Source organism: Haemaphysalis longicornis, unplaced genomic scaffold (genome assembly GCF_048455015.1).
Source record: "Haemaphysalis longicornis isolate Haplotype H1 unplaced genomic scaffold, Haemaphysalis longicornis Haplotype H1 scaffold_6, whole genome shotgun sequence".
NCBI lineage: Eukaryota > Metazoa > Arthropoda > Arachnida > Ixodida > Ixodidae > Haemaphysalis > Haemaphysalis longicornis.
This window is the reverse complement of record NW_027526407.1, coordinates 30,784,630-30,801,772: the sequence shown is the minus strand read 5'-3', so window position 1 is coordinate 30,801,772 and position 17,143 is coordinate 30,784,630. Positions and strand designations below refer to the sequence as shown.

Genomic DNA, 17,143 nt, shown 5'->3' with positions numbered 1-17,143 from the left:
GCCGCTTGTATGAAGAAAATGACAGGAGCAAAAAAACCAAAGATGCTAACAGTTGTAACAAGCCATACCTCGGATGCCTGTCGCATGAAGTTTCTATCACTAATCATATATGAGAGTTTGTTGAAAGGTACAGTTTTGTAGGAACTTCTGCCCATAATTCCTGCTGCTTTGACGTATATAGGTAATTTTTTACTCAAAGTAAAACTTCGTTTTCTTAAATTAAAGGTTCAGTTAAATTTGTTCTAATTACAAATATCTTGGTGTGCACATAATATAAACAGTTATTTGTTGAGGTCAAATCAAACTTGCCCTCAAAGATCTCAATAATTATGACCTAATGCGAATATCTTCTGTCTGAGTAATACTAACAACCTCTCTCGTTGTGCAGCTCGCGGGATGCTTCCTCTGTTCACACCGGCCGGCCTTGAATATTGTTATCAGCATTCAACAATTGACAAGCCAATCGATTACTTCCAAAACAATATTCTACGATTAGCTGTTATCGTCTGATTAGGCATCTTTAAAACTGCGTGCCCGTTTAAGAAGTGATATTTATACGGAGACCAGAAGGCAGTCACAGTCACTATACAAAAGCAGCTGCTAGGTGTGCCAATTGTCACGACAGCTCGTAGCAATTCTTGAGGCTGACCTGTGTAAACGGCGCAAGCATGTACCGGGTGCCACTGAGGAATTCTTGGGTAAACGTAGATAAAGTGTTTGTGCAAGAAGTGCTTGAAGCCTCTTGAAAATTTCTTGGCGCTGCTTGACAAGAATTTTGTAGACGTCAACAAGAGGCCACTGAGACGTCCAGGAAAAAGGTTGTGTACTCGTGTTTCAAGAACTTTTGTAGTTAGCTATAACCGTGGCGTTATCTTCGAAACAACTTCAGAACGGCTTCCATAAATAACTCCTCGGAAGATATGTCTCTAAGAATGTTTAACAGCCTTGTGTTTACAACTTCTGGATTTGCGAAAGCCTTTTATTGCTTTATGATTAGGTCAAACGTGGAGATGTGCAAACGCCAGTTTAGAGGAAGAGGATTACTCATAAGAAGAACCTGAACTTCGCCATTTATCCTCCCATTGTTCCGCAGATCTCCCTAGATATGTCCCCGTGTTCGAGCGCCAAGCAGCTTCATTTTGACATCAAGAACTGCGCACAAGAGAAAACGTCAAAGGCTAACAGGTAATAAAAGCTGCTTTAGAATGACTCAGGCAGCCTTGTATAGTCTTGTTTAGCCGAGAAGTCGCATACGTAGATTTACCCTAAGCGTTATTATGGTGCGTGTTCAGCGAAAGCATGCTGGAGGTTTCCCAGAGGTGCTTTTTGTGAAGGGGCAATGATTGCTTTATTTTTTTTCGCTGCTATGCGGCTTCGAACATTCTTTTATTTATTTTCCGTGTGCGTGGCAGAGCTCTCCGAAATTTGATTTGAAGTGTTTGATTTGAAGTGTTACGCAAAATGATACTTTCTCTTTTGCAACAGCGTCCATACCCCTTGTTGAAACAAACACTTTTAGCAAAAGCGTCGTAGAAAAAAAATCCCAATTTTAAAGTCATACATTGTTTCCGTTTCCACGAAGCGCAAAGGTCGGGCATGAATTACTTTCACTTGGGTTGGTTCCATTTAAAAAAATACTAACATGTTTTTTCTATAAAACAGGCCAACAGCCAAATTACAAATATTGTCTTGAATGAGTACAAGAGGATGGAAGACTATTTCTTGATTCCTTTTCTCGCTCTCATTGCAAACAGTGCGACAAAGGCAGAAACAGCAGAAAATTCGCCTTGCATCCCGGAGGTAGTCACATTTTCGTACATCAGGTTTTCCGCGTTCTGTTATAATGGCAAAAAGGGTGCATTTATCGCTGCTGCTCCATCGTATCATTGCCCTCTCATCATGTCCAAGTGCAGGCCAAGATTCAGCAGCTCCCTTTTCAGTGTGTCAGCCAGGCTGGACGCACTGACGTCGTCAACAGGTACGAAGCAGAGGTAATCATCCCGAATGCTCGAAGTAGTAGGATCGACGTAGCGTACGCACAGGGATAGATAGATAGATAGAACTTTATTTGAGCCCTTGAGGTCACCGTTGAGGCGGCCGCCGACGGGGTGGTCCCTTATTCACACGGCCCATAAACGGCTAGCACCTCCAGGCCCCGGGCCACAAGGGCCGCGTGGGTCGTTGCGGTGGGGCTGGACCGTAGGATCTCCCATCGCTCTTTGGGGGAAGGGGGTAGGGGGGGTGGTGGTTGGGGATGGAATTTGTGGGATGGGGGCTTTGAGTGACGTACACTCTGCGATGACGTGTCGCAAGGTGCCTTTTTCTTGGCGACAGAAGGGGTATGTGTCTTCATATTGTTGTGAGAACATGGTGTGTAGTAATTTTGGGTGGGCCAGCGACTCCGCTTGAATTCTTCTTAATATTGTCTGTTCTTTCCGTGTAAGTGTACAATGGAGTGCCGGCAGTGTGCGCCTGTCCTCCCTGTACTTCTCTGTTATGGCTTTGAAGCTAGTGACGGGAGTCGGGTCGTCTTCTCCTCCACTCGCCTCCTCTTGTGCCCGGCGTGCCATCTCTCGGGCGTAGTAGTCGGCAATTGTGTTGCCGATTAACGAGGAGTGAGCGGGTGTCCATACGATCTCGAGTACCCTTTCTGGTGGCTCTCTCTTATTCATAATGTGTGCTGCCAAGGAGGAGATCGTGCCCTTCCGGTAGCTGCTGTTTGAACTGCTCGGTTTGTGATACATCCGTTGTTCCATCTGCCAGCACCGAAAAAAAATCCGGCCTCGTTTACCTGTCTTACAATTTTATCTTGTGTAAGCTTGCCAATTATCGAAATAATTTCATTTTGAATGTGCGGGCTGTAGTAAAGAGCATTGCTGCCTGCTGTGCGAATGTGATTGGTCAAAATGATGTCTCCGCCATTCCCTCTATAACGTAGGAGCACCCTGAAGTTGCCGTAGTTCTGTAAGGGTTCCTCTAGAGAAAGACGCCCCGAATACTTGTCACCTCTCAGCGCGAGGTCTTGACGGCCGCACAGTAAAACTGCCTCGACAATCGCGCGCAACTTTGCCTTGTTTTCTTCGAGCTCGCCCTTTGCTGGCTGATTAATCTGTACGTGGACACTGCTTGATTTTCCTCTGGCGACTCTGAGAAAGCATTCGTCGTCAACCGTTGCCGTCTTGTCTCAAGGTTGCCGTTGCTGTCTCAAGGGCATCCTTCCACTTAGTAAACGGAACTGTTACGATGTTCTTAAATATCTGGTGAGAGCCTTTACCCGCTCCGCTCTTACGACAAAAAAGTACGCAGTTTTTGCACAAAGCTCCCTTCTGCAAATGAGAAAATGCAAGCCATTCATATCGCTGCAGCCAGTGAAACTGAAACGTGCGCCTTTTCCCGTTTTTGGCTACCGAGATTTCAAACTTGTAGCTTGGGGTTGGCACCCATACGTTAGAGTATACCCGTTCTCGGATGTCATCGGGTATGTCAGTGTTAGTGACAAACATTCCGATATCATTGTGACAAAGAGGGCTGACAGTTTCCACACCGTCCTCGCAGTCAACCGTTCTCTCTGAATCCAAGTCTGCAGGTACGGTGACGTTTTCGGAGGTAGAGCCGCCTACTGATAAAAGAAGGCTTCCTTCTTAGATGCACGATAGAAATAAAAAATAATCATACGTAAGTTTTCTGACAATAGTTTTTACTCCATGTTTCAATTAATTATTGTCGTATGACTTATGTTAAGTTCCGCTTTTACAAGCACCGTAAATAAAAATGAATCCGAGTATCCGTACTTTCAATACATTTCATTTTTCGCGCCATATGTGCCTGTATATAGTGCTCTTTGATTTAGACTAGATGCAGTCGAGTCTCGTTAATTCAAACACGATTATATAGAATTGACGTTGTAGTCCTGTGGAATTCATCTGTATTCTAATGGGCGAAAACGAAGTCTTATCATTATCATGGCATTGAACCCTTTTTATTCCCTAGCGGTTCGCTATTGGAACTGAACTTACTCCAATCTAATGCGCACCTTTTCTCCAATTTATACGGGTCCAAAAATTGCCTGCACTTTGAAACCGAATATTGAACAGCAACCACGTTCGCGGGTTCTGCAACAGCCTCCCATGATCTCATCGAAGGGTTCATATGGAGTGTCACGACTCATCGTCACTACAAAAAAGCGACAGATGTGTTTTTTGCGAGTACGCGAACATTCGTTAAGTGTTCCAATGAACTGTAAACAGTAGTGCGCCGCTTTCATTATGAAAACCGTCATGCAAGAAAATACCTTTATCATGTTGAATACAGCTGCGTCGCGTGTTTTGGCGTGCCCGACGTCGTGGTGATTGTGAGTAGCGCAAAAGCAGATATCCGTGCCTCGAACACAAACGCACTAGCGGACTTTTGCCGTCTGTGGAGATGGAACTGTCAAGGTAAAAGACCTTGAATTAACACGCGAACTGTATTATACAATAAATTTAACTGCCAGGAGAAAAACTGCTCAATCAAAGAGGGGCGAACTGTACATGTTTCTCCATCTTTGTCTTCTTTTTAAATCGTCAACATAGGAGCATAGTACAGTATTATTTTTAAAATCTGCTACCAATACCTTCAAGTGCACTTTTATATTGAAACTGCAAAAATTTGGTTTGCGTTAGCCTGGAGTAAATTTGGAAGTCTGGGCTGGAATAAAATGCGTGTTTTACGGATGGCGTAACGGGGCCATCGTTTGCGGTCATGGCGAATCATTCCTGATGGCCCGATTAGAAAGTGGCATGGTTGTAGTGATAAGAAAAGAAAAAATCGTCGTGCAGTAATACCCGTAGCAAGTATACAAGATATTTAAAGCGATGACTGCACTCGCGCTATATGAGGAAAATTGCACTCCTCGACAGATGCATCGTGTTTAAATAGTCATCTCAGAAATAAACATTTATGGCAAAACCAGTATCATAGTATTGCTCAGAAGCTCACAAGCTGGGAATTACAAAGTTGCCGCTTCGCTAAAGCGGGCGTAACAAGTAAAGACAATAAGAAACACAGGACCCACCTTTCGAACTTTAGCGAAGAAACTTGTCAATTGCATCGTTTGTCCTGGTCGCTTCCTGGCCGTTCAAGTTGAACCCTGGCTGCACCTTCTTTCCCCATGGCTGCGTTCTGTTGCGCCAGAGCACCCCGACACAAATTTGCTTGGTCTGAAGGAGCGCCGAACAGAGGTGCTGAATCGGCTGAATCATGCCTCGCTGTGCCAGCCCGCGGCGAACATGGCCCTATATACATACCTGGGAAGGAGCGCCAAGGAGTCGCACTCCCTTCTCCCTCTTCGGCGGACCCCAGTAAGTCCGTTCGTCGAATTCAAACTGTGGACAGTGGAGAGTCCTACTTGGAGAGATATGAACTGCTCGGGCCGACTCGCGGCATTCAACGGAGTCACCCAGCTGAGAACTAATCCCGCACTTTGCTTTCTTTGGCATGTTGTGCATCCACTAAAGATGCAATCAGTCGCGAAGTCACCGCGGTACTTAGGCGGCCACACGCACAAAGTAAGAGGAGACGACGCAGCCCGTGTACACTTACTGGAGAGCCGCATATCCGCTCATTCCTCTTTACTCCTTCCGCCACGCGGGCGCTTGCCCGACGACACAGGCAGCGGACGAAAGTTGGTGAGGTTCACAGAGGCGGCAGCGGCGTCGAACGGGTTAATGGGCCGTCAAGACGTCGCTTTCCATACAGAAGTCCCCTTTTCCTAGCTTTCGGTTAGCTTACGCCGCCAGGTCGCGGAAAAACTCTGCGTCTGCGCCAAAGCAAAGCCGTACGCGTGCGTGTTCCCACGCCGCGCAGCTATCAGTCAAACAAAGCATTTGAATACTCCCCAAGTTGCCACCACCTCACGGCGGCGATCCGTGCTGCGGTGGCTAATCCGCTTGTCGGCTCTTCGAGCACCCATACCCTCGGCTGGCCGAATGCGGCCCTAACGACCGTAGGTGATGACAAAAGCCCTGGGCGTCATCTCCTTTTCGTCGGCGTGCTGCGTGCTGACGGTTTCCCTCATTGGCGGCATGTGGCCGACGCCCGAGAAGCTGTTGTTCAACGAGTCCCAGAGCGTGGGAATGGAGGAGATGTTTTTCCGGGACTGCGATATTGGTGGTCCCGGGGACGTCGACCTTCGGCAGAAAGTGCCACCGGAGGCGACAGACTTTCAGCTACGAGAAGGGGAAAGATGCCCTCTCAGTTTGTGTGCGCGCACGTGCGTGCATTTTGACCTTTTCGGAATTTTTCCTGATTGGTGCCTCCTGACCACAGCGTGGAGACAGGGAGAACAGGGATGGACCAAGCAAAGGCTATTAATCTCGTGCCATCAGGAACGCAATGCCTATTCACTCAGACCGTGAACATGTAAATACTAGTATAAAGCTTTCTTTCTCGATCGACTTGGTCCTGATGACTGCCCCGGCACGACACTAACCTCGTCCACTTCGACCACGATACCCCGCAGTCGCAACAACATGCTCTTGCTCTTAATTTCGCGTTATTTTAAGTCTGGAAAGTTATGCGGCATTGCAAAATAAAGTCCTATTTAGCTGTGGGATAATAGCCGGAATAAGCGTAGGTTTTCAGTAATACTACGGTTGATTATTTCTTTTTATCTCTGACGACTTATTATCATTAGTATCTTAATTTAAAAAATCAGCGAAAGTAACATTATTTTTTTCTGTTTTCCTGCGCATGCGAAACAGCTGCGTGACTGCGCGCAATTGCTTGGGGAAAGGAACCTGTCGCTCTCTAACGTTTTTCGAAGAACTTGTAAGATTGTCTGGCGTTAAAGGCCGACTGGACGAATTTTGGGGGAAGGGGGTGGGGGGGACCGGGCCCTTCTGGGCCCCCCCCCCTTCCTACGTGCCTGGCTGTGCCAACAAACAGTCGTCATACTCTGAGCTCGCATTTCGAGTGCCCTCGTGCCTGCACCAGACAAAAGCTTGACGACTGTTTGGGGCGATTAAGAACAAGACCATCAAATGATTCTAGTTTCACACCGCGCATTAACAAGCGTAAACGTCATTTTCTCCGCATTTCAGGGGGGGGGAGCTGCGATCGCCGCAGTGAGCGGACGTGTCTCACATCGGCTCCGACGGTTATGATTATTTGTGCCTAGCCAATTGGAAATATCGACGAACTTCTGCTATAGGGCAACGCTGCTCGACCTACGGAATCGATCGACACCAATTTCGAGTGAGCTGCATCGATTTTCATCTATTTACTGGCGAAGACACATCGGCCAACGTGGTCGGCCAGCTAGGCCTAACCTAGGCCTAGCACGACTTCGGGCCGGGCGCGTCGACGACGGCCGCCATGACAGAGACGGCAGCTACATTGGAGGAGATGATGACGACAATGGACATCGGCACCACTTTTCTACCTGAAGATAGCCCTCAAGCACCTACGATGCACGTGAACCACGACCACGGACGGGTGGCGGTAGCAGTTACCGGCACGGACCCATCGACGGAGGAAGAAGACGACGAGGGATGGCAGGTGGCGAGGCGGCGGATGCGGCGGCAGGCGATCGGGGCGGCCGGCGGCGATGGCGGCCGCGGCGGCAGCGGTGAGTCGGTCCCTGTTGCTTTGGCTACTCCTCCTGCAGCCTCTATAAATCAGGCGCGTTTCGCGAAGCAAGTCGCGGTTAGACTCACCAAGGCAGCACGCATGCCGCATGCGCTGCCGAAAGAGGAGATCAAAATCATACTTAGGCCACGTGGCGGGCTAAACGTGGCGCGCATTGAGGCAACTAAGCTCATGGAAGCCATTTTCGCGACGGCGGGAACTACCTTACAGGAGTCTAGAAAAGACACTATTTGCACCAATAATGCTCAGAACATCATCGTGATAAGTACCCCGCACGAACATAGGGCTCGAATGTACACAGGCATTCGCCAGCTCAGAATCGCGGGTAGGGAATACGAGGTCAGCGCGTACTCGTCGGCGCCAGACGGCACCGTAAAGGGCGTCATTCGAGGCATCTCGCTATCAGATACGAAGCAGGACTTACAAGAAAATATCGTGAACGAAGCGAACCCACTCGCGCTCGAAGCGCACAGGATCGGAAATACCACCACGGTAATAGTGGCCTTCGCGGGTACGAAAGTACCTAACGTAGTGAAATACGGAGCTGTGCTAACGAGATGTACCTTATACAGACAACACTACGAGGTGTGCCACTGCTGCGGCAGACTAGGCCACCGCGCAGACGTGTGTCCCTATCCGGACACCGAGATATGCTTTGCGTGCGGAGCGCCCAACCCGGGCCCCACACACGAACAAGAATGCACACCCCGCTGCAAGCTATGCGGCGGGGCGCACCCCACCGGGGTGGCGGGATGCAAGAATCGTTACAAGACCCCACACGTGGTCAAGCAGCGCCGATGGGAGCGCAAGCGGGCGGAGGAGCAGCGGCGAGTGCCGCCATTAGGCCTAGCCGACTTCCCGCAGCTGCGAACGGTCGGAAATGGCGCGAAACGGACGCCACATAGAAACGCTGACGTCAACAGAGCGGCGGCGGCAACAACAACAACGGCTGGCGGCGCTCCGGCAGCACCCGGAGGAGGCGAAACGAGCCGCCGTAGTGGCAATGGAAATCAGGTCAAGCCCAGCCCGAGAGAGGGCGTGACGTGGGCTGCCGCCGTGACCGAGCCACGACCGAAGCGGGAAGCCAACCCGCAGGAACTCAAGAGTAATGCACCGCAACAACAACCACCGCAACCAACTCCGGAGATGATTGCACTCCGCAATGAAAACGCGCGCCTCAAAGCACAACTCGCACAACAAGAGCGGCATCTACAAAAGGTCAGCAGGAAGCTAGACATGCTCCTTGCCGACCAACAGCCGCAACATCAGCAACACCAAATCCCAGATCTATCACCAAGGACAGCGCACAGACAGGCACAGAGACAAGCGCGAGCCCAGGAGCAAGAGCAAGACCAAGAACAAATGCAGACGCAGGAACCCGAACAGGCGCACGCCGCGGAACCGCGAGTCGCAGAACCAATTGAAGAAGAAACAACAACAACAACAACGACGCAGAACGGAAACACAACCGAAGACTTCGGCCCCAGGGCGAAAAGACGTGCTACGTTGACAAACGCGATCGAAAGACGCCACCAGCAATTGGAAGAGCGCATGGACCGTTTTGGAATGGACCAGGAGGCAATCAACCGAAGACTAGCGGCGCTAGAGGCAACGACAGCAGACATCAACATTCGCATGACCAACATGGAACGCATACTAGCGCAAATACAACAACTTCTAACGCGACCCGACGAGCTAACCCACCAACAGCAGCAGCAGCACCCAAGCAAGAGTCGTCCAACATGGCCCGAACAGCGATAACGCGAGAGCTCGTGGTGTGGCAGTGGAACGTGAACGGCCTGCGAAAAAAGAAGGCACTCTTACAACAGTACATCAGACAAGCCGGCCGGCGGCCACTCCTACAAGAAACGCACAGCGAGGCTCCCCCGGGCCTGCCGGGGTACCGCTCCTACGCCAGCCCGCCCAGTGCAAGAACGACTGGGAAAGGTGCGGGACAAGGGGTGTGTAAATTTCGCCAGCGAGCCCCGGCGGCGTTGCAGAATGCCAGGTCTGGGTTAGTGTCTCGTTGCGTGGATGTGCCGTGTCTCGTGTGTGTCGATGGGTTGTTTAGTAGTTGATACTCCGCTTCCATGGCTTCCTCGTAAAGGCTTTGGCCCTTGGTCGTGGACTTCGGGTACCCCCACGCCGTGTGCGGTGCGTTGAAGTCTCCGCACACGAGCGCGGTGTTGTCCCCTGCCAACTGCTTCGTCTTGTGCATGAGAGTTCGAAACCGTTGTTGGAATTGCTTGGGATTGCTGTATGCGTTCACGATGAAGACGCTCTCCTTTCGCTTGCGGCCCGTGACGACCTCGATAGCTAGGTGTTCGATGGCACTGTTTTGAAGCAGGCCGTGCTCGATGTATGTGAGTCCCTTCTTCACCAGGGCACGGGCGAAACGCTGGGCAGCGACCACTGCGTCCTCGAGATTGCGGTGCTGCTGCACGGCAAAGCGCCGACACCCCGCCAGCAAGCGATGACGGACTGGACCAAGTACAGACAGAAGCTGAACGCCCTGACCGAGCACATAGAAGACATCGACGAATGGTCGCGTGCTCTCAACACAGCGACACAAGCAGCCACAACAGAGGTGGAAGCGGATGAAGAGACCACACAAGTCGACAGCCGATTAGCGCACCTGTTGGAGGCGCGAAACTCGATGAGGGCCAGATGGAAACGACAACGCCACAACCGGAAGCTCCGCAAGCGCATCGCCTTGCTGAACATCGAGATTGAGAAACACAGCGAGGTGCTCTGCCGTCAGCAATGGCAGGCGGTCTGTCAGGAAGCGGACGGCCAGATACACAAGAGTCGGACCTGGCACCTACTACGCCATCTATTAGACGAGAACAAGACGAAGGGGACACAACATCACGTCCTTGCCCGGACACTACACAAGGCGAAGCAGGATCTCGGCGAAGCTGAGGTACGCCGGCGAATCGACAACAAATACCTCCCACCCACTCCGCCAACCCCCCTCCCGAGTTACGCGGGCGAGGCCAACGCCAAGCTCGACGCCGACATCGAGGAATGGGAGGTCCGGGCAGTCATTGAAACCATCAACTGCAAGTCAGCACCGGGGCCGGACGGGGTGTCGAACAAAGCGCTGCGCAACCTCAGTGACGCGGCAATAACGGCGCTGACGGGATACTTCAACAAATGCTGGCGAGCGGGAAAACTCCCCACCAGCTGGAAAGAAGCCAGAACGGTTCTCATCCCAAAGCCGGGCAAGACGCCGAGTATCGACAATCTGCGACCCATCTCCCTGACGTCCTGCGTAGGGAAGGTTCTAGAACACGTCCTCCTAAACAGATGGCAAGCGTACCTGGAAGAAGAGGGCCTATATCCGGACACGATGCTGGGTTTCCGAGCCAAGCTCAGCACGCAGGACGCCATGCTGCTCATTAAGCACGAAGTCCTAGACCGACCGACCACCTCCATGGACAATCGAGCGGTACTTGGCCTGGACTTGAAGAGCGCGTTCGATAACGTTCGCCACTCAGCCATCTTACAACAGGTCTCGCGCCTCAACATGGGGGAGCGTTCCTTCGCATACATCCGAGACTTCCTGACGGACCGCACCGCGACGATAGTGGCAGGAGACATGGAACTACCCAAGAAAAGTCTGGGAAGCACGGGAACACCGCAGGGCGCCGTGATCTCACCGACGCTGTTCAACATAGTCATGATCGGGGTTGCCGAACGACTGCAGAGCATCCAGAACGTCGGACACACCATTTACGCAGATGACATCACGCTGTGGGTGTCCGGCGGCAGTGACGGCGAGATCGAGGCGTCTCTGCAACGCGCCATCGACGAAGTCGAAGACCACCTGCAAGGCATGGGCCTCACGTGCTCCCCGACAAAGTCGGAACTACTGATCATACCACCGAAACGAAAGAGTCGAGGAAACAAGACGGAACCCGACATCAACCTCCGAACGCGAGACGGAACGACGATTCCGCGAACGAAGACGCTGCGTATCCTCGGGCTACACGTCGATGCACTCGGACACAACGGCCTCACCGTCACCAAGCTCGAAACGAAGATAATGACGGCAGTAAGACTCATCAAGAAAGTGGCAACAAGGCACGGAGGAATGAGAGAGGGCAACCTCCTGAAGCTGGTTCAGTCATTTGCGATAAGCCACGTGGCCTACGTCGCGGCCTTCCACGACTGGTCAACAGCGGAGAGTCGAAAGGTTGACGCTCTGATACGCAAAGCATATAAGATGGCACTAGGCCTTTACACACACACCAACACGGCGCGGATCTTAGAATTAGGAGTTCACAACACGTTGAGCGAAATAGCAGAGGCACAACGCACAGCGCAGTTTACGAGGTTAACACTGACTAGGACCGGCAGATCGATACTGCAGAGAGTAGGCTACCAAACGAGGCTGCAGGGGGAGGGGGACCGGGCGCCGCTGCTGTCGCTGCCGCGCGGGCTGCTCGGCCTCATGCAGATTCCGCCAGTCCCCAAGCACATGGATCCAGAGACGAATCGGGAACGCCGCCTTGCCAGGGCAAAGGCCCTCACGGCCACGCACGCGGCGGACACCAACGCCTACTACGTCGACGCGGCGGCGTACCCGAACCACCAAGGCACGTACGCCGTGGCCGTGATAGCGGCGACCTCAGGGGAGCTGTACACGGCGGGCAGCGTGCGGGCCCAAGACCCCAGACAAGCGGAAGAGCTGGCCATCGCGCTTGCCCTGACTAACCCAAAGTGTGCGACAGTGCTGAGCGACTCACGCAGTGCGATCATAAACTACGCCACAAACAGAGTGTCCTCGTGCGCGTCCAGGGTGTGCGGGGCCCTACCACAACGAACAATGCCAGTGACCATCAAGTGGTTCCCGGCGCACATGGGCCCCGTGGGAACGGGAGCGAACCGTAACGAGGAGGCAGACCGAGCAGCGCGCGTGCTCACCAGCCACGACGCTGCCCCGAGCCCTCGTCCTACGGAAGGCGAAGAAGAGGACGATCACACCGAGATGACGCCGATCGACACGTACAAGGAGGTGCTGGCTTGGTATCGGGAGGGCAGGAGAGCCTACCCGCCACCGCACCGAAATCTCACTCGAGGAGAGGCAGTGCTGATACGCCAACTACAGGTGCGCGCGATATGGACGCCAGTGTTCGCAAAACACGTGTGCCCTGAGATATACCAGACAGACGCGTGTGCGGTGTGCGGCGGCGACCGAGCTACCATGAAGCACATGCTCTGGGAATGCCAACCAACAGACTCAACCGCGGATCCGCTACCACCGCGCCTGCAAAGTGCGGTAACCAGCACGGACTATAATCTACAGCGAGAGGTCGTTCAGCTCGCGCTAGCGGCCATCGAGCGCCAGCGGCCGAACCCGCTGCCTCCCGCCCCAGGAGGCCGGCGGTAGTAGGTAACCCTTTTCGCAGGCCAAATAAAGATGTTGTTTCTCTCTCTCTCTCCGCATTTCAGAGTAAGTACGCCTAAAGAGCCTCTTTATCTCCTTGATGAAAACAACACCATCATCAGAATGTTGTGTGCGTGTCTGTAGCAAGACCTCGGCCACTCTTTCCTTCCTGATCCAACATCGCAACAATAATATACTAATATCCGATGCAGTGCGCCGGAACTACACTTTAGCAGGAGTGCTCCGAGGAAAACAGAGGTCACGAAAGCAATTCACTTTGGGACTCTTTAATCGAGCACTTCTTCTTTGTCTCGTTAACGTCCCTGCGATTTAACTATGACGACCCAAAAAGCCTATACACCAGCGAATGACTTCCAGCCTTTGGTTGGGAAAAAAGTTTGAAGCTTCGAAACATAGTTGGTTTCGTTGGTAATCCATGAATTTCTTTTTGTATGCATCTACATCACAGCAGTACTTAGAATTCATGGACAAGGATAAATGCCAGCTTGTGCGTAGGAAACCATGTGTTTTTGTGAATACTGTGGTATCAGCGGAATTCTGAGATCCCTAAAGCCCCGTCATAGCGGAAACGAATGCAGCCGCAGCATGGGAGCGCAAGTTATTCCTTATGAGTAACTAAATTAACGCTGCCACTGCCGACTTTTAGCAACGTGGAAAGAGACTCCTTTCGTTAACAAAACATATTTAGCCTTATTTCTTAATCGCTACAGAAAGACCGAGATTCGTAATAGAATATAAACAGCTGATATTTTAATATTTATTCGTTCATTTGCTCTTATTAGGGGCTATAATATGTGTAGATCGTGGAATAACAAGGAAAAAGCATGTGATCGAGATTTTCCAATTGCATAAAGCAATTCATATTTCTCAGTTGCCTAAGGCCTGGCACACACGACACAATAAAAAGTATCTGAACAGCAAAGTATGCAAGGGTTAGTTATTTTTGCCTCTCAATGTTATTTGTTCACAGGTAGAACAACCCGAGTAGTTTACTGCAAAAATATTTTTTCATTACGAAATATTCATGATGTTAAATGGCACATAGTATTCTTAGGTGTTAAAATAGAACGGGGTACATTGCAACAAATGCGTTTTTTTGCGCATACTTGAAAGGAATATCAAGTTATTTTATGCTGTTACCAATATTTACATTTGGGGTCACTACAAATTTCTCCGCGTGCATGAAGGAAATATTTGGAACGTGCCGAAAAATTCATAAGACATTCCGCTCTATGAACGTGGATTACCAGGGAAGGTAGACTCCGGAGTCTGCGCTGCCTCCCATGACGACGACAGAAGACAAACAAAATAGAAAAGGCGAACGTCAACTTGTCTTGACGGCGTGAAGGCCGCATCGAGGAGCCAGAGGAAACTTGTGGGGAGCGCCTTGGCACACCTTCTGGCCTAGAGGGTGTTGCCCAGAGCCCCACGCCGTGAGCTCCCATCGATTGCCCTCCTCGCCTGCCATGCGGCTACCGGGCCGCAAGACTGGGAGACGTCGGCACCCGAGGGATGGCGCTGGCGTACACGGGGAGAAGCAGCGATGGGCATTCTAGTAACGTTGGCGATGGGGAAGAGCGGGCGGTGGTGAAGAACCGCGCGCGGAGACTCGGACTCGGGAGACACAGAGTGTTCTTGGCTGGTGTGTGTGTGTATGCCCGGACGGGCGACAGCGCGTTGGAGGATGTGAGTAAAGAGTTCTTTCACGCAACCGCAGTGTGCCTCATTCCTGGGCATGCCGTAGAGAGCAGGCCCACATCTGGCGCCCGAACGTGGGGCTGATGTCAAGCCCACCCGTGGACATTTGCTCTCTGCGGCTGCCGGGAAGGGGCCCACTGCGGTTTGGGACGGCATTCCTTTGTTCCGGGAAGGAAGCGCCATTTGGGCAGTGGGAGACCAGGGCTTTGAGCCGTGTAGATGCATGTTTGTAAATTAGTTTTGAGGCCAGTGTTTTAGTTTGCTTAGGTTTTACGATGGCTCTAGATGCGTGAAGTTTTTCTTGCGTTCTTTTTTTTCTCTGTTGTTTGGGTAACGGCCTGAGTGGTTACATTGCGAGTGTATTTAGCGTTGGTAGGGATATTAGTCGCTTGTGTATTTTGACGTAGCCCTACTGTAGTTTTTTTTGTATTTTAATGTGGCTGTAGTTCAGCCCCGTTGGTCGAATGTATTGTCTTGACGTTCGTTTTTTGCTTCCATTATAGATTTGTGTGTGGAGTGTGTTTGTCGCGTTGCGTATGTAGTTAGCGCGGCTTCCTCTGTATTTCGCGTCTACAGTTTGGTGTGGTTGAGCCAGCTTTTTGTTGGGTAGTTCGTTGGAAATGGCTCCTAACACAAGGAGAGAGACGGGAGAGAAGGAGGAGCCGCAGGGCTCGGGGGGAGACTCAGCGGCCGCTGCGCAGGAGGCTGCTGGTCAGTTGCAGCCCGCAGATCTCGCCTCAATGATGAGGCAGATGACCGGGATGTTCGCGGAGATGACCCAAATGCTCGGTTCGGCGCCAGCGGCTCCCACCGCGGGTCCTGTAGTGCCAGTCTCGAAGCCACGTTTAAATATCGAAGTTCCCTTCTATTCCGGCTACGGAGACGCGAAATCCGTTTACGAATACCTGCAGCAACTGGAGTCGTACCAGACTGCGGTAGGCGCATCGGATGATGATGTGCTGAGGCGGATCCTGCCCGTGGCACTGGTAGGAAGCGCTGCGCGGTGGAGGCGCTGCCAGCCGGCGTTCACGTCGATGGCAGATTTCAAGGACCGATTCCGCGCTGAATTCCTGCCACCCGATTACGAACTCCGTATGAGGGACGAGCTTACTCTTCGCACGCAGCACCCTGAGGAGAGTCTCCTCGAGTACGTGCGGGCTATGCAGGAGCTGTACGAACGGGCCGACCCCGAGGCAGCCGACGCGGTCAAGGTAGCGCGCGTGTGCAGGCAATGCCACCCGCGTTTCAGACCGTACCTGCGGGGCCGGAGTTTTCGCAACTTGGAGGCCCTCGCACAAGAAGCGCGAGTAATTCAGGCTGATTTACTCGCCGAGCTTCACTACAGGTTGCCGCGGAGACCCGAGGAATCGCTCGAACCGGGTTGCGCCTGGTCGGGAGGGGGAGACGATAACTCCTCGGTCGGAAGCAACGCAGGCGACGGAAGAGGGAGGCAGGACGAAACAGCCCGCTTGTGCTGGTTTTGTCGCAAGCCTGGCCACTTCTCCCGTCAATGCCCCGAGAAAATGCGTAGCACGCAGGGAAACTCGGATCGCCGGCGACGGTGAAGGACGGTGGCTCGTCGTCGCCGGCGGAAAGCGAGAAGAGGGGGCCAGACAGAGGGGGCACGAGTGAGCCCCCAGGGCACCCCGAAGCTGGCGTCGACGGGCAACTGGCCCCCTCCGCATGCAGGGCGCAGGGAGACCCCTCTTCATCTGCCCCATTCATGCGAGTGCAATTAGTCGGTCAAGAACTTTTTGCACTGGTCGACACGGGCTCGACGGTTTCTCTCATCGGGGACGAAATCTTCGAAGCCTGCCGGAAAAGAAGAATCCGGGTCAGGCCCGCCGAGACACCCTTGAGCTTGGCAGCGGGTTCGGCAAAAGCAGACGGAGCTGTGAGACTCACGCTCGGTTTTGATGGCAGAAAGCGCAGACAGCGTTTTGTTTGCTTGCCTGGTTTGTCTGTTCCAGTCATACTGGGCAGAGATTTCCTCTCGAGGGAGGGTGTTGTGCTCGACATGGGGAGTAACGGCTATCAGTACGGGCCGCAACCCCCTTTCTTTCCTTTCGCGAACGCGCCGATGCACGGTTTGCAACCGCACGGGGCAAATAAACTCTACTGCGCTGCGGAAAGCCAGGGAGAGGCGTTAGGAAAGATGAGCACTGCTGTAGAAGCGATCGTCGCATCTTTTTCAGGATCCGATGATCAGCGCCGAATGTTGGCGGAAAGTTTGCTCCCCTTATCGGAAGGGGGTGGCGGAAGCGCGCGCGCCGAGTGCAGTGGTTTCATGGGCGGCGCGGGCCACCCCGAGAGGGGGAGGAAAGGGCCGGACGGAGGAGTCGAGGCCGGCCGCAAAGAGAAAGGAAAGCGGCATCTCGCAGCGGCGATTTCTCGTCCCCCAAGAAC

General features: G+C 52.4%; 1 protein-coding gene across 1 annotated transcript; it reads left to right on the top strand.

Moving 5' to 3' along the window:
• Nucleotides 1-15,510: 15,510 nt before the first annotated feature.
• Nucleotides 15,511-16,302, top strand: LOC144142957 (uncharacterized). The gene has a single exon (XM_077674785.1). The coding sequence runs from the start codon at nt 15,511-15,513 to the stop codon at nt 16,300-16,302; it is 792 nt and encodes a 263-aa protein (XP_077530911.1).
• Nucleotides 16,303-17,143: the final 841 nt, after the last annotated feature.